General features: G+C 39.0%; 2 protein-coding genes across 6 annotated transcripts in view; one reads left to right on the top strand and one right to left on the bottom strand.

Annotated features, from left to right (window-relative positions):
• Window positions 1-27805, top strand: part of LOC6049278 (5-hydroxytryptamine receptor 1) — a 123566-nt gene that overhangs the window by 49834 nt on the left and 45927 nt on the right. The gene's annotated exons all lie outside the window — the stretch shown is intronic.
• On the bottom strand, window positions 14719-17119 carry LOC6049277 (odorant receptor 4). Of its 4 annotated transcripts, XM_038257526.1 has the most exons (7): window positions 17043-17119; window positions 16690-16982; window positions 15802-16077; window positions 15459-15746; window positions 15270-15371; window positions 15040-15216; window positions 14719-14983 (listed from the first exon to the last, which is right to left on the bottom strand). In XM_038257526.1, exons 1-7 carry the CDS (start codon window positions 17104-17106, stop codon window positions 14927-14929), a joined length of 1257 nt encoding a protein of 418 aa, XP_038113454.1. In that variant the 5' UTR covers window positions 17107-17119; the 3' UTR covers window positions 14719-14926. The 4 variants fall into 4 exon arrangements, with proteins under 4 accessions (XP_038113454.1, XP_001866061.2, XP_038113465.1 ...); XM_001866026.2 differs by having other exon boundaries at window positions 14719-15216; XM_038257537.1 differs by lacking the exon at window positions 15040-15216.

Genomic DNA, 27805 nt, shown 5'->3' with positions numbered 1-27805 from the left:
CATTTAAATTTATAAAATTCCCAAACAACAAAAAATAAACAAAAATATGGTCTTTAGAGGAAAGAAACTAAAAAATATATACAATCCTTATCAATAAATAATTTATTTTAAGAATTTTATATCAATCTGTCAAAAGTCAATAATGTGTATTCAAAATCAGCATAAATAACAGAATGAAAAACTAAACTTTGCTAAACAAACATTGAAATGTTTGAAAGAATTTCTAAACTGAAGTGATAGGTTCACTTTGAAATAATAATTCTCGTACATACCTTGTTAATCCTCTTCAAATGCATCCAGAGAGCATATGATTGCAGCACAATCCATTTTTGCAGCTGATTGGTCAAACTAAACAAAATACTAGAAGCCGAATGTCCAGAAAATGCCCTTTGGTAGATCTGTAAGAGAAAATAAAACACAAAGCATCAATTCTCAAACAAAATTTATGGAATAATTAAAAATTCAATAGTAAACAAAGAAAAAGAAAATAAGCAATACTCATCTGAGTTTTAAAAATCGTCGAAAAATATTTGTCGGGTTTCAGGTGGACTCATCTTCCTCCGTGAAACTGCTTTCGAGCCACCTCCTCCGGAATCACCAGAGGAAGGTTCATCCTTCTATCGCTGACACTCCAAAACGATAGAAACAATGTCACAGTTTCACGTCCAGTCCCCAATCACCACCATGAACGCAGAAACGTAAACAATCACACGCACACTCGCGAAAGCACACGGATCAAATACGGTTTCCCCACAAATCGCGATTCTGATGACGCGACGATAAAAACCAAAACAAATCGACACTGCTGTTTTCCTCCACCGAAAACTGTCAAATTCGCCAAAATCATTCCGGCGTTGATCCACGTCTTAACAGCACCGGCAGGAGGAGGAGGAGGAGGAACGATGACCTGCCGCATGTAAGCAGGAGGATTTCGCTAACATAACTTCTCCACAGAGCCACAGAAACATCAACTTTCACATAAATTACAACATTTCGCAACTCTCATAAAACGACACCAACGAACGCACATTCCCACGGCCAAAATACGTACTTACAACCCGCGGCGATTCGCGGGCTGTTGTTAATCAGTGAAAAACTAATGCACCAAAAACGTAAACAAACCCTTGTCCCTTGTCCTGGCGAATCCGCCAAAATCCTTTCCTCGTTAATCCACAGCAGCCCCCCGCCACAAAAACACAAACAATCACTTAACCACAACATATCACGGCTCCCAAATGCCACGGAACGAACGAACACACACTCCCTCGGCCATAGAACGTACTCACAACCCGCGGCGATTCGCGGATTACAATTTATCCGCGGAAAACTACTGCGCGAAAACGTACACAAACCAACCCGCCACGAACGCAAAAGCTGTCTGTCTGCCGATTGCCGATTCCTGTCACGACATGTCGCGCGCGTTGCGTGCGAGCAGTGAACGAAAGAAGAGAAAAAAGAGAGAGTGAGCGAGCGCGTGGGCTCATTTTTGCGCTTTGCGATGAAATTTTATATGCGGTAAAATACTTTTTAATGTGACTAGTTTAACTAGTGCATTTAAAGTAAATTAAAGTGAAAAAAAATCAATAAAAATATCCACTAACAAAACTGTCATTTTAGCTAAGTCCCGCTTGAAAAAATTAACTTTATAAATCATCTCATAATCCAGGGTTTTAAAAAATATTCTAAGTGTAGGAAAAGTGAAATTTTGTCAAGGAGTGAAAATTTTACTAAGTCCAACAAAAACAAGATAAAACTAGAAAATATCATCTCATGATGAAGAGGTCGAAATTTTTTCTAAGTCCCAAAATAAATTGGCTTTCGAAATTCTGCTAAGTCCAGCAAAAACAAGATAAAACAAAATAATATCATCTCATGATAAAGATTTCGAAATTTTTTCTAAGTCCCAAAATAATTTGGCTTTCGAAATTTTGCTAAGTCCAGTGAAAGCATGATAAAACAAAATAACATCATCTCATGATAAAGAGGTCAATTTTTTTTCTAAGTCCCAAAATAATTCGGTTTTCGATTTTTTTCTAAGTCCGGTAATATCATGAGAAAATGAAAATTTAACAACTGATGATAAAAGGTCTACAAACATAGAAAGGAACATAGATTTCGGCGCGCATTTTAAGAGTTTTTGGAACAAATATCAAACATGCCATGATATCAAAAACAACTCAAGTTATTTTTTTGTTCGTCCCATGATGCGACTTTCTACCCGGGATCCAATAACAAAAAAATCATAACGACGAATAACAAATCTTGTTATAAATAACATAAAATGTTATTGGCGTAGTATTTTCAAATATCAAAAAATGTTATTCCCAAGTTATTTCCGTCTGCTCGGGTGTGAAAATAATAACAGTTTTTGTTATTCACACTTCAAAAATTCTCAATAAATAAATCAATTCCGTTAGGGATTATAAGAAAATAAAAAAAATGAACTTTCAAAAGTTAATTTTTTTCGGATAAATTTTAGCTTGAAACCCCATTTCATGGTGAAATAAATGACCCCGATAAAATTGGTCAAAATTATTGAATCATAGTTCTAGCCAATTTTAGTAAAATCCCTTAGAGGGTATATCAAATAATTAAACAAAATTTCAACTTTTTAGAATAATTCTAGCTTAAGGACCCCATTTCATGGCCAAAATATTGACCCCGACGAAATTGATCAAAATTATCCCATAGTTCTAGCCAATTTTAGCAAAGTCCCTTAGGGGGTATATCAAACAATTAAAAAAATCAACATTCAAAATTTTAACTTTTTAGAATAATTTTAGCTTAAGGACCCCATTTCATGGCCAAAATAATGACCCCGACGAAATTAGACAAAATTATCCCAAAGATCTAAACATATTTAACAAAAGAAAAAATAATAACAGATTGTGTTATGGACACTTAGAAACTCTTCCATTTGTGCGATTTAAGGTAATTTTATTTCTAAGTCAGTATACCGAACGAATAACAAATGTTGTTATTACGAGAGTTTTTGAAATGTATAACATTTCCTCTTATTAGCGTGTTATTAAACATTTTCAATATAATATCACTTCAATACCAAATTTTGTTATTTTATCAGAAACTGTTATTATTTTTTCTTCTTGAAGTTGAACTTCAGCATAAAATAATTACACTTTTTGTTATTTTAACAGGATTTGTTATTGAAATATAATTAATTTTGTTATTACCGTCTGCCCGGGTTGTAATCTGAGTGTTGTGATTTGTATTTATCGGGAAACAAAGTGTGACAGGATCAACAGTGATCAAAGACAAACTTGTAGGAAATTCCACGGACTTTTTGAAAAAAAGAGAATCGATTCTCGCATTCGGTTTTTGAAAATTTTGACATTTACAGCACTGATAAAAAATATTTTTTTGTGAATGATTTTTGTTTTTTTTTAAAGGAGAGTTGCTCCATCCTGCATTTTTTGTGAGTCGTTTTGGAACATCTTAGGCTATTTTCTCAAAAAAATTGAGCGAAGAAAATCGTGGGCTCACCTTCGAATTTATTTTTCGTACTTAAAAATCAAAAAATCTTATAAAAGTGGTGTGTTTTTTTTTCTATTTTTTAGAAAACCTGTCAAATGCTTTACAAGTTTGTCTTTGACCACTTTTTGATAGGATGGAACGGCGCGCAAGTTTGAACTGAACATGTCGACACTGTCGTGCTATCATGTCGCACCCGCCATTTCGACGTTTCGAGAAAAACGCGTTTTAATGTTTGACCTTGAATAAACAAAAACGAGAGCACGCATTGTAAACAATGAATAACACGTTTTGTTGGTTGACCATTCAGTGCGTTGCCCCGAAGTTTGGTTGAAATTGATTGTTGGAGTCCCGAGTTATAATTACACATGTTTACGGTAGTCTTACTTGTTAGTGCGTCAAACGCATCCTGACCTGCAATCCCTTTGGCCAATTGGGTCCTAAAATGAAGCTTAGATTGCTGATATTATTGTTTACAGCGATAGAGCTTATTTTTCTGAGTACAATGACCCTTTGTACGAACACATAGAGTTTAAAAAGGATTTTTAAATCAATTTTGGAAAATTAACCTCGCGGTCCTTCTTGACAGAAAAGCTCCTACTTGACAGCTCGTTCAAAGGGGACCATAGTTAATCCATCGAAAAAATGTTGTCTTGTCAAAAAAAAAATTTGAATTAAAATGAAAAAAAAAAAATTATCGGAAATGGCTTTAAATCGTGTTTTTTACCATTGTACATAAAAATTGAGATAGGGCTTTAGTACCCAAATGTCGCACTTTCAGGGAGTGACAAGATAGCATGACAAGATTGAAACTTCTTTCGTATGAAAAGTGACAAAAATCCGCGGAGCTTTTTTGGTTTTTATTGAATATCTCAGGATTGAAATTGAATTTTGGGGATCTGTGAAGGTCAAAAGGTGAGGCATTGAGAGCTGCACAAAATGGCGTTCTTACACCCAAAATTCAGAATCGAGATAATCGTTCTCTCAAAATTTATTGAGGGCTCAGTGCCAAAATCGATAGAATAATGGTACCAACTCACACCATCATAACAAATGAGTTCATTCGTTAGTCTAATCAATAAATCTCCAACAAGTGTCATACATCGACTTCTGACTTCTCCTTGGTCACCAAGCTGTGGTGGCCGAGGCAGCTAAGTCATTGGATTGGTTTGTCAAAGGTCTCTGGTTCGATTCCCGTTGTCGACACTTTTGGTTTTTTGTTTGACGGATGAACTTTTTTTGCAAATGAACCTCGAGAGAATAGTTCTATCGCCCATCTCGAGCTGTGTTCTCTGCGTCCGTGAATGGTACCACTATTCTCTCGACTCGAAACCATCATTTTCTCGGACTAGCGCTGCCAGTTTTGGGTGTAACTCAATTTGGCCCAAAATGCACGTACGACAAGTTAGCACGACGGCGACGATTTGAGTGATGGGATTAATACACGGATTAATAAAATTGTTTTAAATATTCTTAATACTGAGTAGCTGTTGAAGTCGGTACTTAGTATTGCGCGTATTCTCGAGAAAGACACGCGGCAAACCAGCCTCGAAACAACGCGCCGCACTTTCGGCAAATGCGTGCTGTCAAATCCCATACTGCGCGTTTTGTTTTTGTTGATATTCTTCTTCGTGTCGCCCGGCATTGTTGCCAGGTATGTTTTAAATTGCAACAAAAGTGCAGAAAATCGCTGGCAACAATGTCTATGGCATATTCTGAAAAGCCGCGCGGCGTGTACCTTTGAAAGAAACGGACAACAGGTGGAAAGTTGGTGTCGGAGTCGGCTAGAGTTGGTAGGCCGAAGTCGGAGTCGGTTTTAGCTGAAAGCCGGAGCCGGAGTATCTTTCGGAGTCAGCTTAGCTCAGAAAGCCGAAGCCAGAGTCGTTTGTAACACGACCCGACTTCGCAGTCCTGATATTCCGAAATATTACAATTTTTGGTTTCACATGCCCTCTTTCTTAGCTCCATAACTCCCCCCGAGCTGTCGCAACCGCATTAATCATGCTTTTATCGTGCTCATCACTCACGTCGCGCACCTTTCATTAATTCACCCCTCAAGCTCCATTTGGGGTTCTTTTTCAACGCCTTTCCTCTACAAAAACCCCAACACAACCACAGCCAAGGACATTAAGGGAGACGCGCAACGGTGAAAATTAAATTGTTTCACGAATCACCCCCCTCTAGCTCTTACTTCCTTTTTGGAGGGGCGTGAGGATGGTCTTAGTAACAGCAACACCATTTTCTAATCCACTTCACAGGGGGTAAAACGATCAAAATGGGGTGGTTGGCAGGGAGGGTGGATGCCCAGTGGGAAGCCTGGGAGGTGGTTTAATGGTGACAAATTTTCACGCCCTCGCTGATGGCTGTGCGTTTGGTGTGAATAACTCATATAGTTAGGGGGGGTTTTTCATGGGGAGTAGGGGGCAATGCCGGCCATGTCTTAAGTCAGATTACAATGGCACCTAGAAGGAACTATTTCATTTTTGCTCTAATTTGTTTGAAGTTTTCAGAATTGAAATTGTACTGAATAAAAAATTCCATCAAAATCCGTCCTCCACGTTAATCGCCCTTGACGTTAATCGCGCGCGCACTTTTCGCTCGCTGTGACAACACAATAAAATTACACACCGTTGGCTTTCTGAGTAATGAGCACTTTGCGGCGAAATGGAATGAAAACAGCTACATCAACAAACAAGACGATCCCCTCCCCCCTTTTTCGGTTGTGTACACTTTGCAGCATCATCAGCTCCACCAACAACCACAACGTGGGAGGGGGGGGGGGGGGGGCTAGGCAGGGAATGTCGCGTTAAGGTGAGTGATAAAACAATTCAGCTAAAATTGAATAAATTATGCGACAAGTTTGCAGCTCATCCGTGAAGTTGGTGGCTTCGGGAGCGAAACGCCCTTAACGGCATGAAACGGATGATTAACTTGCCACATTTTGTTGCTCAACGTTATTTTATCACGCCTTGGTTTTTTTTTAAACTTTTAATCAATTTGAGAAAACAAAAACTTTTATCGCTCAAGGCTTACAAGAAAAATAAGATCAATCAAATATTAAACAAACAAACGAAGTTAATCAGTCGATGTGCTAAACAAACGAGCGAAAAAATACAGCGATTCCCCATGAAAACATCATGATTTTAAAAAAAGTTCTCCGATCGGGCTAAAATTTGTTCTGGGGGTTCCTTGGCCGAATTAATTAGACCCGTATTTTTTTTGTTTGGCCATTAGGGTGACCTAAACCATGTTAGGGTGGTCCAAAAAATGGCAATTTTCGTCGATTTTCGCAAAACCACCTTTTCCAACAAAATCATAACTCAACCGTTTTAAGCTGTCTTGAGTGCAAATGAAAGGGTATTAGACAGACTTTTAAGGAAAAATAGTTAAAAGTTTCACCTAGCCTTACAATTGAAAAGGTCAAAGGGTAATTCTCTACCAACTCACACGAAATCGAGAAAAGTTGCCCCGACCCCTCTTCGATTTGCGTGAAACTTTGTCCTAAGGGGTAACTTTTGTCCCTGATCACGAATCTGAGGTCGACGGAGGGGCGGTACGACCCCTTCAATTTTTGAACATGCGAAAAAAGAGGTGTTTTTCAATAATTTGCAGCCTGAAACGGTGATGAGATAGAAATTTGGTGTCAATAGGACTTTTATGTAAAATTAGACGCCCGATTTGATGGCGTACTCAGAATTTCGAAAAAACGTATTTTTCATCGAAAAAAACACTAAAAAAGTTTTAAAAATTCTCCCATTTTCCGTTATTCGACTGTAAAAATTTTTGGAACATGTCATTTTATGGGAAATTTAATGTACTTTTCAAATCTACATTGACCCAGAAGGGCCATTTTTTCATTCAGAACAAAATTTTTCATTTTAAAATTTCGTGTTTTTTCTAACTTTGCAGGGTTATTTTTTAGAGTGTAACAATGTTGTACAAAGTTGTAGAGCAGACAATTACAAAAATTTTGATATATAGACATAAGGGGTTTGCTTATAAACATCACGAGTTATCGCGATTTTACGAAAAAAAGTTTTGAAAAAGCTACTTTTTGTGTTACTTTTTGTTTCGTCGTCCGTGTCTGTCGCGGGTGACCATGAACGGCCATGATCAACGACGACCAACATTTTCAAAACTTTTTTTCGTAAAATCGCGATAACTCGTGATGTTGATAAGCAAACCCCTTATGTCTATATATCAAAATTTTTGTAATTCGGATCGTAATGTAATCGGAAAATTTTACATAACATATCAAAAAATTGGCTTCCGTGTGGCAGTGCGTGGCCGAATGGTTACGCTGTCCGCTTTGTAAGCGGATGATTCTGGGTTCGATTCCCATCTGCTGCAACCTTCCATCGGATGAGGAAGTAAAATGTCGGTCCCGGCCTTGGTTGTTAGGCCGTTAAGTCATTCCAGGTGTAGGAGTCGTCTCCATGCCATAAGTACAAACAACACACCAAACCAAGCTTACTCCGGTGGAATCGCTGGCGGCGGTTGGACTCACAATCCAAAGGTCGTCAGTTCAAACTCTGGGGTGGAAGGTTCCTTGGAGTAAAAGAGGTTTGGGTGCTTTCCCCATTCAAGCCTTCGGACTCCTAGGTTCGAGCAGAAACTTGCAATAGAGACCACAAAAGACCCGGGGGTCGTTAATGTGGATGGATTGATTTGATTTTTGATCAAAAATTGTGAAGCTATGTTTTCAATATTCCGTGACACGATTTTTTGAAAATAAATACTGGGTTGTTCGATGCGCTGCAAAAACGAGAAAATGATGTAAACGGCAAAAAAACTTTTTTTTTGTGAATTGCGACAAATTGTGCACAGTAAAAAATAATTTTAAAAATGGAAGGTTGAAAACAGAATGTTGAAAAAAAGAATGATGATTTTTTTCTTCTATGATTGTTGAATAACGATTTTTTTTGTCAAACAGGTTTTACACAAAAAATGTGTAATATTACCTAATTTTTGATGAATATTCAACATTATTTTTGGTACTCGTATATTTGAGTAATATTCATCAAATTTAGGTACAATATTCAATCATCTTTTGACTCAGGGACTTTGACAACTGTCAAACGCAAAGTTTTGAAAATTGGCAGAAGCCAAGAATCCTTAAAAAGTGGTCTGTCGAGTTTTGGGGTTTGAACAGTTCACGAAGAATCTGATGTACGATCCATTTATTTCAGGATTGTAGGTTAGTCGGGATGACTTGTTTATCGTTTTTATTAATCCAAAATATAATGAAAAATTGAATTTTTCAACAAACGTTAAATTTGAAGTAAATTACTTCATGTTCATTTTGTAAGTAAAAACAGGACTAATAAATTCCTCAAATATTGTTTTTAATTATTTCTCTGAGTGTTATCACATTGGCTTGGTGAGAAGCATTCTTTGATGGCCCCTCTCGCGTAACACGCATCATTTTTTGGTTTCTGGATTGAGACCGCAAAAGTTAAGAGTCCTAATGACATTTTAAAATATCATTAAACATTATTATCAGCTCATCTTTACAGCTTCTCAGAACAAACGACTCTTGGAAAATACTAAAGTCAACGTGGAAAAAGCAGCCGCCATAACTGTGCAAAATTAGTTTTTCGGATCTAATCACCATTAGTCGGCGTCTATATCCACTTTTAGATAGGTTTTGTTTTCTGAAGAATATGACACTTTGTAAAAAAATTTTTTTTTAGCAGGTGGATATTTCATGTGGGATATTATCTCAAGGATTTCAACTGGTGAAACTTCGTATGGGAAGGTAGCTACTGCTTGCAGCATTTTTTTTGCACAGAAAAAATGCGATGGTAAAATCGCATGCGCATCATCATTATAAAAAAAGTAATTTAACATTACACTTTGCATGTACAATTTTTGGAAACACAAAAAAGGTGCCACCGATGGGATTCAAACCCAACATTACCAGTATAGACTGGCGCCTTAGCCCGATTGCAATCAGACAGATGAAGAATTAAAAGGATAAACATCACAACGAAGTTCCTAAGAACCCGTCGGATAATGGAGCCTAGACTGTATAATTCCATAGTTGTTCTGGTTTAAAGCTACTATAATCCCTACTTTTTACTAAACCATAAATCTAGGTCAATCCACTCCGTTTACAGCTGTTTGTCGGTTCGCCACTGTGCTGGTTAGTTTGGTAACCTTTTGCATTGGGCCAATTACTTGCTGATTGCATTTATTCGGTAGAATTCAACTTCTGCTACTTGCACTGAACGAGAATCCTTACCCCAAAACCCGTACGCTTCACGGGAAACTTTGGGCTAAATTATTTCTATTCATAACTTTTACTGGCAGTTTAAATTTCATCTGGATCCGGAGATCCGGTCCGTGAGACGACTCAAAAGGGGGAGGGGCAGGAAACCACAACTTTCAACTCTCCTGGCAATCTGACGACGGAACGGGTGCTCCAGCTCGAAACAAAGCATATTTGACTCAACTGCTCTCGACGAAACGAAAGTTAGGTCAGATTTGGATGGCACTGTCCCGGCCTCCGGCCACCATTATGGTACATATTTGTGCGAATGCTGGGAGTCGTTTTTCTGTTTCGTGTCGAGTTGAAACCATCAACACATGGTGGAGTGAGTTTGGTTAAAAGTGAAATTAATTAGAAATTTTAGTGCAATTTTTAATGATGCACTTTGAGAAAAAAGAAGCCATGACTTAAAATGTGATAAATTTATTCCATTCTATCAACCGAGCTTGGAACAAAATACATTCCGCTGGCTTGCCACACTTCAATGACGTGAAAGGGGCTACCGTCACTTGGTGTTTTAACTTTGTCCACCTGAGCTTAAGAATCTCCCCCTGTGTGTATACGCCTCTCCATAATGGGAATTCAAGTTGGTGAACATTAGTAGCTATGAAAAGGGCATGAGGAATTTCTCCTTGGGAAGAGAAGTTGACTAAGTTGGGGTACGAACGAGGCAGGCAACATGCTTAGCTGTCTCGTTAGTTTGGCCCTAATTTGATGCCATTTATGTGAGCCTCTAATGGCACTGGAAGTATGAAGTCATGTGAGGGCTTGGTTGAGCCTCTCGTCAGAAGGAGCCGGGAGGAGCTTTTGTGGGAAAGTTTTCATCCTCCTGGCCACAGTTGCACTCTCTATCCCGTCCTGGATGGTGAGGTGACCTTTTCAACCCCTCCGAGCTGCTGACGTCTGCTGACTGGGTTCAGAGCAGAGATTATACGTGTGGCATACGGATGAGCCGTGAGATCTTCCGAGATATCACGTTTCATGTGTGCGGTTGAGTTATGAGTTTAGTTTGGAACTTTTAATCAATGGAGCTGGGTGTTGGTAGGGCAGGTCAGTGTCGTGAGCTGCGCAAAGCAAGATTATGTGTCAGTTTGGTTTGTTAGATATTTTGATCTATATTTCACATGCTGTGGGCTTCAGTTTTAAGACAAATTTTAGGGGTTTATTTTAATTTAATTTAACAGAGAAAAAATTCTCTTAAAGCATCCTAAAAAAATGAAAAAATGTGCGTGATCGTAAATCAAACATTCTGGAAATTCAGAATTATCTGTCAACCCTCGATCAAATGGTAATGTTTTGCTTTGTGTGCGGCATATTGAAAGTTTAATTGCCGGCTCAGACCAACACAGCTGTCAGGAACTTGGAACTCACATCCATGACGGCACTTAACAACCATTTCCCTACTGGGTGCAAAGTAGTTCTTTTGCAAACTGCTAATTTGCTGGGAAAGTACTAAGTTAAAGAAGCTGGCGTCACTTGATCCATTATTCATGAAGTGTAAAAATAAATGTTTGATGAAGAGATGCCCTGCAGTAACCGTAGAACACGTCTACTAACACTCTGTGTGTACACAATCCGTTAAGGTGTCCAAAGGGCAACCGTTACATCACCGCCTTCTGGAAGTATTCCCTCATTTAAATGCAAAGTTTTATGTTTACACAACGTGGTCGGGACACGTTTTGTGATCAAAAGTAAAAACTTCGTCACCATTTTCAGACCGCCCCCCAGCCTTGTTCGCTCCTTAAGCCAGTGAGCGGATAAAATAACACAGAGTACGAAAGATCCGTTGTCCGAACGTGGGCGGTGGGAAAAGGACCATGGCGTATGATGGATGACATGTCATACATTCTGGTTTCGCTCACTCTGGAGCCCATTTGCCATAAAATACATTATGGACCCGGTACGACGTGGTGGTTGTGTGCGGTTCTGGTGGTGGCGTTAAAGTTGTTTCTGGATCGGAATGGGCTGGGGTTGAGCGGGTTAGATGGGGAGATTCTAAATTTCATTAGTTCAGATTCAGATTTATTATTCTCTTCAAAATTTCACCATGGGTAAATTTACGACTCTTGCTAAAAATCAGCTTTTTGGAACTTGTTGCATGAATTCTTCATATTTCAAAACAGCAGACAGCAGTGTTGAGAGCACTAAAAGAATTTAAATTTGGAAATGGGTGTACACATTTTGTTGGGGTGAGTCTGTTCTATCCGAAACCAATCAGAAAAATAATAATATGGTGCTCTGACATGGTTAAAACTGCTTCACCCCAGTTGGCGGTATCAAAATTTTACTTAAAATATGTAAAACTTTGATACCGCCAACTGGGGTGAAGCAGTTTTAACCATGTCAGAGCACCATATTATTATTTTTCTGATTGGTTTCGGATAGAACAGACTCACCCCAACAAAATGTGTACACCCATTTCCAAATTTAAATTCTTTTAGTGCTCTCAACACTGCTGTCTGCTGTTTTGAAATATGAAGAATTCATGCAACAAGTTCCAAAAAGCTGATTTTTAGCAAGAGTCGTAAATTTACCCATGGTGGTTTACCAATTTGGATAAGTGATGAAAATATGAAGTACCATCAGTGGGGGTGACATTGGGTCTGGGGAGTGAGATTGGGTCAAAGTGATTTCTTACGGATTTTACCATTTCTCAGATTCTTCTCAATGAAACTAAATTCTTTTAAAAGGGTTGTGTAGGGCACATCTTAAGATGACTTCGTTGAAAAAATCTCGTTCCTAGAACAAATCCTGTTATTTTGACAGCTGTCTAAAATTGAGGTACGTTTTTGGCCAAAAATGACCTCTCAAAAAATCATTTTTCTAATATTTTTGTTGGAATTGCTCGAAAACTACCCAAATGTTTGAAAATCTCCACTTCAAACATTGTAGCATGTCAATAAGATTCCCTCGAACAAGAAACACAGTTGGGTGACTTGTTTTTACCATATCGTTGTATTTGAGCATCATCTATCTCAGCAACCCGAGGTCCAATCTTCAATGTCTCTTAGACAATTTTCTGAAACTTCTAAAAAAAATTCTGAACTTCTAAAAAAAAAATTTAGAAACGGTCACTCCTGGTCACATTTTTCAAAAATTGATAAACTGCAAATATTTCGCTAAAATCAAACTTTCGGTGGCTATATCTTGAAAACGGAGTACTTTTCGATTGGAAATTTTATTTAGCATTAAAAAATAATGTCAAACTTGTTTTTACATGAAACTTGAATTTTTTCCAAAAATCACTGTTTTTTTCAAAAATTCATAACTCGGCGGCAGATTTTTTGACCATGTTTCTCTATGGCTCAAAAGTTGCGGATTTTTGTCCCCTAAAACATATCAAAAAACCTTGAAAATCAAAAAATACGTATTTTGGGAAATTTCGTATTTTTTTTTGATTTTCAAGATTTTTTGATATATTTTAGGGGACAAAAATCCGCAACTTTTGAGCCATAGAGAAACATGGTCAAACAATCTGCCGCCGAGTTATGAATTTTTGAAAAACAGTGATTTTTGGAAAAAATCGAAGTTTCATGTAAAAACAAGTTTGACATTATTTTTAGTGAAAAAAGTTGTTAAAAAATCTGCAATTTTTTTTCTGTGTACCTATATGGGTAATTGATCACAATCAAAACTTTTTTTTCGTAAAATCGCGATAACTCGTGATGTTTGTAAGAAAACCCCTTATGTCTATATATCAAAAATTTTGTAATTGTCTGCTGTACAACTTTGTAGAACATTGTTACACTCTAAAAAATAACTCAGCAAAGTTAGAAAAAACATGAAATTTTAAAATGAAAAATTTTGTTCTTAATGAAAAAATGACCCTGCTGGGTCAATGTAGATTCGAAAAGAACATTAAATTTCCCATAAAATGACATGTTCCAAAAATTTTACAGTCAAGTAACGGAAAATGGGGGCATTTTTAAAACTTTTTTAGTATTTTTTATCGATGAAAAATACGTTTTTTTCGGAATTCTGAGTACGCTATCAAATCGGGCGTCTAATTTTGCATAAAAGTCCCTTTGACACCAAATTTCTATCTCATCACCGTTTCAGGCTGCAAATTATTGAAAAACACCTCTTTTTTCGCATGTTCAAAAATGGAAGGGGTCGTATCGCCCCTCCGTCACGAGATATCAAAAAACGGACCTCGGATTCGTGATCAGGGACAAAAGTTACCCCTAAGGACAAAGTTTCACGCAAATCAAAGAGGGTTCGGGGCAACTTTTCCCGATTTCGTGTGAGTTGGTAGAGAATTACCCTGGTATATTTGCTAAGGTGGAGTAAAGGCTTTTTGCAGAGCTGAAGTTGGAATCGCTAAATCTTCAGAAACTGGAGTCTGAATCACTTGAAAAGTTCTCAGTCCAATATATTTAAAATCATTAGATTTCGGTAATTTTGCTTAACGGTGCACATCAACCAGAGCTTTTTCCAAGGCGCTTTCTTATAAAGTACTGTATACAACGTTATTTAAAACAATGTTTACCATTTGATAATCATATTGAAGAATTGAAGATTAAAGAATAGAGCTAATTTTGCATAACAAGAAATTTACACTATTGCCCTCGAACGACCCACCTTACCCCAAAGTGCCCGGATCAATGACGGTCATTACTGTGCGAGCATCGAAGCGAAATGAGCGCTCCGGGCGCGACAACGACGCTGCCAGGAAGACCAACAACCAACGCTGGGTTGTGACGTACCGTGGGTTGGGGCGAATGGGGACCGCGCAGGGAATTCTTGCCGGGCAATTGTGACTATACATGCTGGCCCAAATGTCGCTGAATTACAGGGCAAAACTTTGATGATAGAGTTTTTCTCGAAATGGGACCTACATGCTATTAGTTTGAGTACATAAATGTGGAGCACGTGTAAAGGCACTATTTTTCCCATGCTTTTCGAATTATAGCTGTGGAACCTATAACATTATGGAGAGAGGAAACACATACACAAAGTTGCTGGAAATATGCTTCCTACTGGTTTAATTATGTATTTATGATGAGGTGTTCACATGGAATTTGGGAAATTTATGAGTCGCTGCCTGATGAGTCGTAGAACTGGGATGTGAAAATGATTCCTTGAAGCATTTTATTATTCATCAACGGGAGAGCACCCACGTTATTTTGATGAAAGCGAATTTTCTGCGATCAAATTTCGCATTTTTTATTTTTTCAAAAGAGCATTCAAAAGTGAAAAATATGACCACGATGCATTGATGATCTGAAAGTAAACATGTGTAAACAGTATTTAAAGTGCATATTTTTATTCAGTGGTACTTTGCTAAATGAAGTAATATTGAGGGGCCAAAACTTCCAAGCCGTCAGCTGGAATGGCTTCTGAGTTCTCATAATGATCAACACTAGACATTTGCCGATTTCAATGTTGATACCGCCTCTGTTGACAGCTGGTTTGTAGCAAAAGCCATGAAAGGCAGATGTTCCAATGTTTAAATTCTGAAATTTTTATTTTCAATGTATGTTTGAGAACTAAATTCAAAATAACTTACATTTCTTAACATAACATGACCGTAATTGCACAAAAAGTAAATCTCCAGCAAAATGCAAATGAAGAACATAAAGTATTTTGCCACCACATAACTGGAAGCGGTCTGAAAGATTCAGTGTTTAGAATTTATTTTTGATCTATTTCTTATTTTTAAAATAGCAGTATCCTTGACCGTTCTTAAAATATTTACCTTTATCATGATTCCCTGTAGACATATAATAATCGTAGCTCCAGAAAATGTTATGAAAAACGTGAAACTGAAGATGCTTTCCAGCAGTGCTTTATAGTCTAACAATTTTTGATGTAGCTCAATTAACTCAAATAAGTCACTTTTAAACCTTTCGACATCCAAATTGTTTTTGGTTGATTTTTCAACTGTTAGTTTGTTGTCATCAAGAAGCTGTTCAATAGATTTGTTCAAATAGTTCAACTGCACTGATAGATGGGCCGCAATCAAATAAAAAATGCAATCGAATCCCTAAAAACTGGACGTTGGACAAAACGTTAAATATCAACATCTCAAACTATCTTACCACATTCCCAATGACGACGATGAGCCCAGAGTAGATCTGAAATGCGTACATAAGTGGGTAGGACCATCCGGTGAGCGAATCCCACGGGAACCAAATCTGGTACGGTAGCTTCCGGTGCCACGTTCCCGTTTGAGCACCCTGGACGATCATTTCCGCGATGGGTAGCAAGTTAAAAGCCGAAACCATGCAAACATTGATTATGGTTATTACTGTCACTATGTTCATTGTAGGCCGGATTTGAGCTAAGTTTTGAACTCGTTCTGGTGGGATTTTGTTCTGTGAGTGAAAAATATGTTGTTATGTGGATAATTTTTGGATTTGATCCTTCAATCGGTAATAATAGTCCTTGTTTTCAAAAGCTTGAATCATAATGTGAAAAATTATAATGTTTATCTCTATAAAATGTTAACACTATATTGATACTCAAATACAAATATCTACTAGACAGCCAAATTTCAAACTTAGATTGCAATTAGTTTTATAGGTATAAACAACGATTTGTCAGAGCCATTTCATCATTGTTCCACGTGTACTCTATCCTACATCTTGTCTTCAGATATGATAGGATATATAGATAACTGTTAAAGAGTTAAGTATTTCAAGAGAAGAATGTTTTCGATTAGCAGTCATCTGATTGGTATCATCTAGCACCTCGAAGATTACCAGGCATGATGTCTCTTTCGACAGCCTAAGGTCTAATCATTTGGGTAGGATCAAACGAAAATTCAATTACCGAAGGCTTCTATTGGCACAGAAAAAGTAAACATCGTTTCCGCCACCAAAACTCAAATTGATTGAGATCCACTTGAGATCAAACAGAGATATTTCATTCCGTTTGAAACGATATCCGACCTGAGGGACCGATTCCCCCCTTTTTCCTGTACTCACCTTTTCGTTCCACCACGCGGCCAGCTCGGCCAGCATTCCGGCCAGCAGGTTCCGGTGGTAGGACAGCATGAACAGCTTCAGCAGCCCGACCGTGCAGAATCTGGTGCACGCGATTTGGTTGGCAAATTCCAGAAACATGCCCTCCCCCTCCAGCAGCCGGATGTTGGTCCAGAAGTAGACGAGCTGACCGAGCACGCAGTACGCCAACGACAGGAAGCTAACGATAAGGCCCCGGTTGGCTTTGACCGCAGCGGACCACGCTTCCGGATACCGGCTCAGGCAGGACGGGATGCCTGCGTGGTTTCGGAATTGGGTTGTTACGTATTAGCATGAATTATCCTGTCTTAGCTTACCGATGAATGCCAGGGTCTTCACCGTAACGGAAAAAGTACGGGCAAATTCGAGCGGCTTTGTCATCCTGTATCCGGTGAGTTGTTCTAGTAGAATGAGCTGGTGTTTGTTGCAAGTACTAAACTTAGTGTCAGAATCATACAATGCAAATTTTGCTATCAATTTGTAATGAGCATTAATTTATCATGAAATTTAATGACTTTACGTAGAAGTAATTGATAAGTGACATGCAGCGGAGTAGTTTTTGCAAATCGATTTTCTTTCTTATTTTTCCTTTCTTGCAAAAGAAAGGTTTAAGGTTTGCATTTGAAAAAAAGCTGTGATGATACACTACCTTCCCTTTACTAAGCAATCGAATCCGGAAGGGAAAAGATCACCAGTTGTGTTGGTCCGAGCCGAGATTTGAATTTCGATCTACCGCTTACGAGGCGAGGCACACAAAAATCTGGCCCAGTGTCGATAAAAAATCTGGAAAACCTGGCTAGGTAAATTGCAACAGTGACAAATAAGAGAAGAATGGAAGGGAACAATTTTGTTTGAAAAATAAGGAATTGATCAACTTAAACTTATCCTTTTGTTTTTGAATAGTTTTATTTGCACTTCTGAAGTATTAAACCATTAACCATCATTCTGGCGAAAAAAAATTGACTGAATACTGAAAGTCATGCAAAATTTGTCATTCATATTCTATGTTCAAATCGTGTGTCATGCCATACTTAATACAATTATAAATCGACGGGTTTGGTACGGTATGTCCACGCCTCCTTCTTCCCCTGTAGGTTCTATGAAATGTGGCCCGTCCTTAAAGTCAGCTCTGTGGTAAAGCCAAGACAAGAAAAAAAATCTAAAACCTTCAAAATTTTGTCAGACTGCCAAGAGCGAGAAAGGTTACCAAATCTTCATATTATCCTAGAGATTTACTGTAAAATCTCTAGTATTATCTACGCAATTCCGAGACATCGCAATCTAGTGACACTCATAACATTTCTCACGCCTTTGGGTGACAATGAAAATTTTGCTGGCCAAAGAAAATCATCAGCGCTGGGGGAGGAGGTGTGACAGTGTCTAGATACGGCGTCAAAGTAGCAATGAACCATGGAAAAGCAACAAATTGGTTGGCGGCAACGACGAGCGCGAGCGAGCGTGTGAATCGTAAATTTTACATGAAGCATGAAAATTTATGTCCCGCTCGTGACGATGGCAAGCAGAGTTGAACGCTTAGGAGATATGTATGTATTCCTGGTTCAAGTGGAGATTAGAACCCGAGTGCTGTGGACTTTTTTCAAGGGTTTTTTCCTGCTGAAAAAAAAATCTAGAGAAATCTAGTAAAATACACCTGTAGAGGAATTCGATTTATTTAGCACTCCTCGTATTTATCAAACTCGGTAAATCTCATTGGATGAACGTAAAGACTTGTGTTATTTTTTGTCTTTAACTGGAAACAATTTTTATCAATATTTACAACTTTAAAGCAACGTTTTTGATCAGGGGTGCCCAACCTTTTAGCCTTGCGGGCCAGATCTGATTTTTCTAAAACAGTGGCGGGTCTGAACCAATATTTGATAAAAGTTGAAAAAATAAGTTTTTTTATGATTGGGTTCTTTTAAAGTAAATAAATAGAAAAACTAGTGTTGCAAATAGGATTCATATACCTTAATTTAAAGAACGAAAAAAAAGGATAACTTTCAAAAATGTGTTTATTTGACTTATTTCAATTTTTGTTTGTTTAAAATTGTATAGTACAATTAAATACCTTGATATAACATTAAAAAAAACATTTTCATTTTTATGGTCGTTGCAATTTGTGTTAGGTTAATTTCCTCAACACTACAATATAAAAAAATAATGAGACATAGTAAAATGTATTCAAACGAAATTTGGATTCGGATATCCTTTACAAAAAAATACTTTTCGAGTTGTTGTGCACCTTTATTCAAATAAAAAAAAAAATGATTAAAAAAACACAGATTTAAAAAAAGTATAAAAATGAATGATTTTATATTTTTTTACTTTTTGAAATTTTTGTTTTTTAAGTCATTTTAAATATTTTTTTTCGCTATTTTTTCGAAATTCAAAGCTTATTACAAATATATTTTTTGCTCCCTAATTGCTTGACTCATTTTGAGACATTTTTTAATATTCAGTATGAATAATTTGCATTTTAAAGCTTTTCTCAAACTGAAAAGTTGTTCTGGAAAATACATTAGTTTTTGCTTACATATTTATTTAAAAAATAGAAAACAGAAAACAACTTCAATTTAAAAAAACACCGTTAAAACTGAAAAATATTTAAATTTAGTTTCTTTTTGTACATTTTTAGACAACAATCCAAGTTTTTTCATAAATTTCATATTTTTACGAAATGGACAAGTTTTCAGTTTAAAAATATCAATAAAGAAATTATAAGAACTAAATTCAAACATAAAGAATGTTGTATAAATATGTTGAAATTTGATCTCAAGCCTATTTTGTTTATTTCAGACAATCAGTTTATTTATTTAATATTTCAAGAACAGCCTTCCCGAGCATGGATAAATAACAAGGGAAATGCATAATAATACCTTTCTCTGGTATCAATCCCAAATTTTGGTATTCCTGGACCCTTGAAAATTTGCAAAATGTGGTATCATACCAATTTAAGGTATTGTTTTGATATTGCAAAATAGCAGAATTTGTCAATGGTCGAACACCACATTTTGGTATTCTTTTGGTATTACAGTATTTTATCAAATTCCTCTGAAACTATGGAAAAAATTTGACCAATTTTGACAAAATAATTAATTTTGCGCTAAAATGATGTCTCAAAGCGAATGCTTTCATTGAAAACCGGAAATTTCAAACTTGATTTTAAACATTTTTGATATACCCCCTACAGAAATGACTTGAAATTGTGGAAAATTTTCTAAGTCAGGATGGCACATTTTGGTATTATTTTGGTATTGAAAGGTTTCATCAATTTTCTCTGAAACTATGGATTTTTTTTTTTAATTTTGGCGAGATAATTAATTTTGCGCTAAAATGACTTGAAACATAAAAATGTTAAAGCTGATTTTTTTTGTGATATACTCACTTATATTTTTTTCAAAATTGTTGAAATTTCTTTGAGTCGGGATAACCAAATACTTTGAAAAACGAGTCAATCAACAGATTATTGAATTTTGGTGAATTTCAATCCGGTTTCATTTTAATAATACTTATTTTTCAATCTTGTTATTTTTCAGAAGCTTCAAGAACTTCAAGTACAGCCTTTCATCAATGACAAATGCATTCGGTGTGGTGAAGAATATCACTAATGACAACATGGAATTATCAGGTGAGTAGATTTGGCTGTTGCATATGGATCATTTCCGTTTTTTCACAAACTGTAACTGCTGCACTAAAAATGGTATGAAAATACCAAATTTTGGTATAACTTGTGCAAATACCAGCGACCAAAATGTGCTGTTGGTTGCCCAGTAATAGATGGTAAAATACCATGAAATCATACCAAAATCATGTTTGTGGAAGACCACAGGAATACCAAAATCTGATTTTCCAAGGGCGCGGGAATACCTAAAAATTAAACCATGGCAATACCAAGTTTTGGTATTCAAGCAATGTTCAAAAATCCAGAAGACCTCAACTTGGTATTGAAATGATTTTATTTTGTGGTATTATTTTACCTTTGGAATAACATGTTTTGGTATTGTTGTGCCCTTTCACATACAAGACTTTGGTATGATTTCATGGTATTTTACCATCTATTACTGGGCAACCAAGGGCACATTTTGGTCGCTGTTATTAGCCCAAGTAATACCAAAATTTGGTATTCCCGTGTTATTTACCCCTGCTCGGGTTAAGGGCCGGTCATAGAACTATTTTGAAAAGCCGTCGCGGGCCGGATGAATGGCTTCACGGGCTTGATCCGGCCCGCGGGCCGGACGTTGAGCAGGCCTGTTTTAGATCATTGTCTGAGTCCACTCAGAACACACACAGAAATTACAGAATCCGTAGCCGAATAAGACCATAGCTCAATTATGCAAATTGGAATGGCTTCGGAACACCCTATTCCATTTTTTTAAATGATCGAATTACGCAATTTCATAGCATTCTATACTGAAATTTTAAACTTACCTCAAGGTTTGAGGCTAGGTTCGAATGTTTTTTTTGAAGTTTTATTTTTGTCTGCAGTATTTTTTGGTACACCTAGAACTGGACATCGACATACGAGAGGATAAAGAGCACGAATCGGTAGTAAAATGGTACTGTGTGCGGACTGAGAGGATAAATCCCAAAATTACCGAGTGTACTTTACTCATGGGTTCATCTTCAAAAAAAGTTAAACTATAAAAAAAGTACCGGTATCGAGACTCGAACCCAAGACCTTCGGCATATTGAACCGTGCCTTTGCCGTATGGGCCACCATGGTTAGATGACTAAGTGGCGTTCATTTGTCCATATAAGCCACTCAATAGGATGAACTGTTCCAATGAACGAATGAACACGCGAGAGAACTATACTCTCGCAAAATAGCACTTTCCTCACGTTTCTTTTCGTGAGGACTATCCTCTCGTTCTTTAACTTTGGGTGTAGGACAAACGCACTAGGGCATAAAACCTACCATCTTTAGAAAAAAAGTACATTTAACAGTTACATTATTTGCACATCTCAGTGAGCAAAGTTTGCTCTTTTGAGAGCGTGCTAATCTTGGCATTCAAACGTTATGTGAAAAGGATTACACAATTGTTATTAGAGTTGTTGTTTATTAGGCGATAACACGGAGAAAAAAAGAGTTCCCAAAATCGCGAACAAGCGTTCATGAAAATGGGAACCACGAACAAATTGTTCAAATCCCATGGTACGATTTTGAAAAACGTACCTTGGACTTTGAACTTTTTGTTCATGTTTCCAATTTCCATGAACACTTGTTCACGATGTTGGGAACTTTTTTTTCTCCGTGAAATCGTCTCATGAAACAATATGCGTATTAGGATGTAACAAAACATCTCAATTTTGCGGCCATTTCAGGGCATGATCCCCTAGATGTACTGAGCCCGAATTTCAAATATAAGCTTGGTTGTTTGAGACGGGACCTGGCGCTTTGACTTTGAATTTTAAATGGGATTCAACCAGTAAAATCGGTGGGGTATGGCTTTTGCCAGAAGAGAGTGAAGAAAAAGTTGATGTTTTCAGCGACGGTGTCAAAACACCAGGTTCTAGTTCAACCAATCAAGCTCATATCGCTTTAGCAAACTTTCTTGATACTATTAATATAATTTTGAAATTTTTGGCTTGACTTATCAAAATCACAGTTGGAGTGCGTAATAATGCTCGGATTCTGTCTCAATAATTTTTCATTCCACAAATTAGTAATATTCAATCGATCAAAGCAAAAAATAGTCGCAGAAGAAGTCACGAGCTTTTCTTTCGGTGTGCTTTCTTTGTCATACATAATCATAAGATCACCAAAAGCTTCACGATAAACAAACTGAGGGAGGGACAAAGAGAGAGAGTGAGTCTTCTTGGTTGAAATCGGCTTCATCTTTTATTCTGCCGATGAAAAACTTACTGGAGGTACGTGCGTCTGCGAATGGGGGCTTAAAGTTAAATAAAATTTAATACAAGCCAAATACGAGCAACGGGTGCTGTGGAAGGAAGCAGTGGGTTTTTCAAAATTAGAACAAAAGAACTTTTCTTACGTTGGCGCAGCAGTGTGAAAAACTGCCAGAGAAGCTGCGTTTGGTGGTGAGTGGAGTTTTCCAAGTTGGGATGAAACCAAAAAAAAAAAAACCAGTCACCGAAACCGACTCACACACACACAGGACGAGCGGAGAAAACTGTAATATAAATTTGCTCGAATAATAAATTAGCTTGCCCGGTTTACTCAACGTGCGGCTCTACCTTTCGTGCAGAACTCAATTTTGGTTTTAAGGAGAGCTGTTGAACAAAAATAAGAATAACGAAAAATACTCTCATTTCACCGGTTGGTCTTTGAATTTGGAGTGGCTAACTAAGGAAGCCTGAAGGAAAATGAGATTGCAAATTGAGCTGTTTCGAAATTGATGAGGTGCTAAGACTTTTGAATGCTTCTGCCATTTTTTTCTACAAAATAAAGGAATTGGATTTGCTTTGAAAAATCTGTTTATAGTGTAGATTTTGATGAGTCCTTTCAATTTTTTGAAGATCTTATGGTTGATGTGACTCGTCGCGAATTTTGTGTTAAATTATTTAAATGGTTGTTGAACTGTAAATTATTGTGCCAAAAAGGCGTTGTGTTTGTCGACGAGAAGTTACCAGGACGCCGCCCAGCAAGCAAGAAACCCGAAGCTGGAAGTCCCACACCGTGCGTCGTTACCGCTAGTCACCACCAGGAGCGCTGCTGGGGGTGGTGAATGTGCGTAATCCTTGAGGATGACAGGATGAGGAGGAGATGGGTTGGCGCGTAAGAGGTCAGAGGTTCGGAATTTTGACCCGACTGTTGCTCGGTCATTAAGTCCGGATATCGAGAACTGGAAGGTTGTCGACAAGTACAACCGTTACACGCGAATGTCAGTGTTGGAGTGGTGAATCCTTGGAGGATTGAGAAGTGCCCGGAAGAAATACATCCGTGGCCGTGACGAGAGATCAGGAGTTTCCCGTACGAGATTTGGGCATCCAGGTATGACTGGAAACCCCCCAGGAACAAACCTTAAGCCTGACCATGCCCTTACCGCCATTTTGAATCCCTCATCCAGGACCCTTTTGTTCACTGCGTGAACACCGATTGGTGTCACCTCGGCCGTGCGACATCCGGCACGATGAACCATCCGTACGAGCCGTCAGCGACTCGCTGGACAGTGATCAACCGCCAGGCCGTTACCGTTACATCCGCGTAACCTAACCCCGGACTGTTTTGACGGAGTCCCCGGACACCGTCGAAGCCTGTTGCACGTCACCAAGCACAGGAAGGGCAGGCGAGGGTCCTTGAAGGCTGCAGCTGAAGCGTCGGAGGGTCCATCCAACTGACGTAGAAGCCACCCCCTTGGCAGAGCGCCGGAGGAGCGTCGACGACAGCAGGAAGGAGCAGCGACGACGGCAGAAAGTGGGACAGGATGATCGAGCTAGTGGAAGTGGGAAGGAAACCCCGGAATAAAACTGTACACAGGCGCGCTGTTCAATAACACTACTCGACAAAACAAAACTTGTGTCAAGGGATTCACGATATCTCATCGGTTCCTCAGAGAAAAGGCATCCCCGAATCCGATGCAATCGACAGAATTTGATTTTATGTCCACGCGGATTGACGCGAATGTGGTAAATTTTTTAACATAAAAAATCGAACAATTTAAAAAAAACCATGCGTCTCCTCCCAACTATATGAGCCATCTACAAAAATATGGAAGCGCCTGGTGCATAGCCATTTCCTTTAAGCACAACGGAAACAACCAATACAAATATATAAAAACCCAATTTAATCCCACCAGGGGTGAGATAGAGCCTTTCTTACTAAAGAATATAACTTCTTTCAATTCACAACATCGATTTGATACAACAAATCTTATGATGAAAGCAAGGTATTAATAATGATGTGTTTTCTAAAAGAAATTGAAAACGCAATTTTCACCAATAGAATATTTTAAATCGTACAAATTCTTAATCAAACAAGCGTTTATGACAAACGCTAGCATAGCTAGCTTCCAATGCGCAAGTGACGACACACACCGCAGTTTTGGTTTTCTAGTTTTGGTACGAGCCCAAAAACCGAACAAAGCAGGCGCAAAGCAAAACCGAGTTAACCGCACAGTGGGAAGCTTGCCATTCAGCGTCTACGAATGTGAGAGAGTCAGAGATACAGTTAAACCTCGCATAAGAGCGCCTCGCATATGCAACTTTGCATATACGAGTCATTCCACCTGATTCGGTTTTGTCGCAAGAGTTGCATATGCGAGGTACAGGGCTTATGGGATTTTGGCTATATGGGAGACATGGCCTATATTGTTATAAAAATCATCATAACTATGCAAATTTATAGTGTTTTGGAATCGTTATGAAGTCAGCTATACAGCTACACCAAATTTACAAGGTTTACGATGTTCTAGGTCATCCGAAACTTCCTCAAGTTAAGGCCTATGTGTTCACCGCCGTACAAGTATGAGGTAGCGATTGTGACTGTGGTTTTGACCTCAGATCATATCCGGATAGCCTCAGGGAGGTTCAGGGACTAGTCTACCGATATGTGGTGATGTTCTGGGTCTTCTGTAGAGTCCCGGGAGTTACGACCGATGGGTCTACCGCCGTAACAATATAGAGGTCGGAGATTTTTGACCTCAGATCATATCCAGATAGCCTCAGCGAGGTTCAGGGACTAGCCTACCGATATGTGGTGATGTTCTGGGTCTTCTGTAGAGTCCCGGGAGTTACGACCGATGGGTCTACCACCGTAACAAGATAGAGGTCAGTGGTTTTTGACCGCAGATCATATCCGGATAGCCTCAGGGAGGTTCAGGGACTAGTCTACTAATATGTGGTGATGTTCTAGGTCTTCTGTAGAGTCCCGGGAGTTACGGCCGATGAGTCTACCGCCGTAACAAGATAGAGGTCGGAGGTTATTGACCTCAGATCATATCCGGATAGCCTCAGGGAGGTTCAGGGACTAGTCTACCGAAATGTGGTGATGTTCTGGGTCTTCTGTAGAGTCCCGGGAGTTACGACCGATGGATCTACCGCCGTAACAATATAGAGGTCAGTGGTTTTTGATCTCAGATCATATCCGGATAGCCTCAGGGAGGTTCAGGGACTAGTCTAGCGATGTGTGGTGATGTTCTGGGTCACCTGTAGTGTCCTGGGAGTTACGACCGATGGGTCTACCGCCATAAAAGATAGAGGTTGAAGGTTTTGTTCGCAGATTATATCCAGGTAGCCTCAGGGAGGTTCAGGGACTAGTCTACCGATATGTGGTGATGTTCTGGGTCTTCTGTAGAGTCCCGGGAGTAACGTCCGATGGGTCTACCGCCGAAACAAGATAGAGGTGAGTGGTTTTTGACCTCAGATCATATCCGGATAGCTTCAGGGAGGTTCAGGGACTAGTCTACCGATATGTGGTGATGTTTTGGGTCTTCTGTAGAGTCCCGGGAGTTACGACCGATGGGTCTACCGCCGTAACAAGATAGAGGTCAGTGGTTTTTTATCTCAGATCATATCCGGATAGCCTCAGGGAGGTTCAGGGACTAGTTTACCGATATGTGGCGATATTCTAGGTCTTCTGTAGAGTCCCGGGATTTACAACCGATGGGTCTACCACCGTAACAAGATAGAGGTCTGAGGTTTTTTACCTCAGATTCTATTCGGATAGCTTCAAAGAGGTTCGGAGACTAGTAAACGTATATCTGAAGATGTTCTAAAGCCGGGACCGTGGTGTAGTGGTAAGCGTGATTGCCTCTCACCCAGTCGGCCTGGGTTCGATCCCAGACGGTCCCGGTAGCATTTTTCGAGACGAGATTTATCTGATCACGCCTTCCGTCGGACGGGAAGTAAATGTTGGCCCCAGACTTATCTACAAAAAAAGGTTAGCTTCGAGTAGGAATCTCGCAATCGAGAACGCCAAGGCAATGCTGTAGAGCGAATAATTTGATTTTTTGTGAAGATGTTTTAGGTCATCTGTAGAGTTCCTGGAGTTACGGACACTAAGGCCGTAACTCCAGAAAGTCTCCAAAATTCCCTGAAGGTATCCGAATGAGCCTGTTATAAAACTAACGACATTTGTCTTGTTACGGCGGTAAACTAATGGACCGTAACTTCTGGAATTCTTCAGAAGACCCCGATCATCACCACATTCTGGAAGACTAGTCCCTGAACTACCCTCAGGCTATACGGATATGTTGTGAAGTCAAAAACTACCGACCTCTGCCTTTTAACGACGGCAGATCTGCGGCCGTTATTTCCAGAACTCTTCAGATAACTTAGAACCTCCAACCTCTATCTTGTTACGGCGGTAGATCCATCGGTCGTAACTCCCGGGATCTTGAAGAAGACCCAGAACATCACCACATATCGGTAGACTAACCCCTGAACCTCCCTGAGGCTATCCGGATATGATCTGAGCTAAAAAACCATCGACCTCTATCTTGTTACGGTGGTAGACTAATCGGTCATAACTCCCAGGACTCTACAGAAGACCCAGAACATCACCACATTTCGGTAGACTAGTCCCTGAACCTCCCTGAGGCTATCTGGATATGATCTGAGATCAAAAACCTCCGACCTCTGTCTTGTTACGGCGGTAGACCCATCGACCGTGACTCCCAGGACACTACAGGTGACCCAGAACATCACCACATATCGGTAGACTAGTCCCTGAACCTCCCTGAGGCTATCCGGATATAATCTGAGGTCAAAAACCATTGACCTCTATCTTGTTACGGTGGTAGACTAATCGGTCATAACTCCCAGGACTCTACAGAAGACCCAGAACATCACCACATTTCGGTAGACTAGTCCCTGAACCTCCCTGAGGCTATCTGGATATGATCTGGGGTCAATTACCTCCGACCTCTATCTTGTTACGGCGGTAGACACATCGGCCGTAACTCCCGGGACTCTACAGAAGACCTGGAACATCACACCATATCGGTAGACTAGTCCCTGAACCTCCCTGAGACTATCCGGATATGATCTGAGGTCAAAAATCTCCGACCTCTATCTTGTTACGGCGGTAGACCCATCGGTCGTAACTCCCAGGACTCTACAGAAGACCCAGAACATCACCACATATCGGTAGACTAGTCCCTGAACCTCCCTGAGGCTATCT

The sequence above is a fragment of the Culex quinquefasciatus genome, chromosome 1 (assembly GCF_015732765.1).
Source record: "Culex quinquefasciatus strain JHB chromosome 1, VPISU_Cqui_1.0_pri_paternal, whole genome shotgun sequence".
NCBI lineage: Eukaryota > Metazoa > Arthropoda > Insecta > Diptera > Culicidae > Culex > Culex quinquefasciatus.
Note: the sequence above shows the minus strand (reverse complement) of the source record. Positions and strands in the feature narration are given on the sequence as shown.

Coding starts and splice junctions, on each gene's coding strand:
- LOC6049277 (XM_001866026.2), bottom strand. CDS start 17,106: ATGACAAAGCCGCTCGAATTTGCCCGTACTTTTTCCGTTACGGTGAAG. Junction 16,983..17,042: donor GAAGACCCTGGCATTCATCG/GTAAGCTAAGAC, acceptor GAAACCACGCAG/GCATCCCGTCCTGCCTGAGC. Junction 15,372..15,458: donor TACAGGGAATCATGATAAAG/GTAAATATTTTA, acceptor TGAATCTTTCAG/ACCGCTTCCAGTTATGTGGT.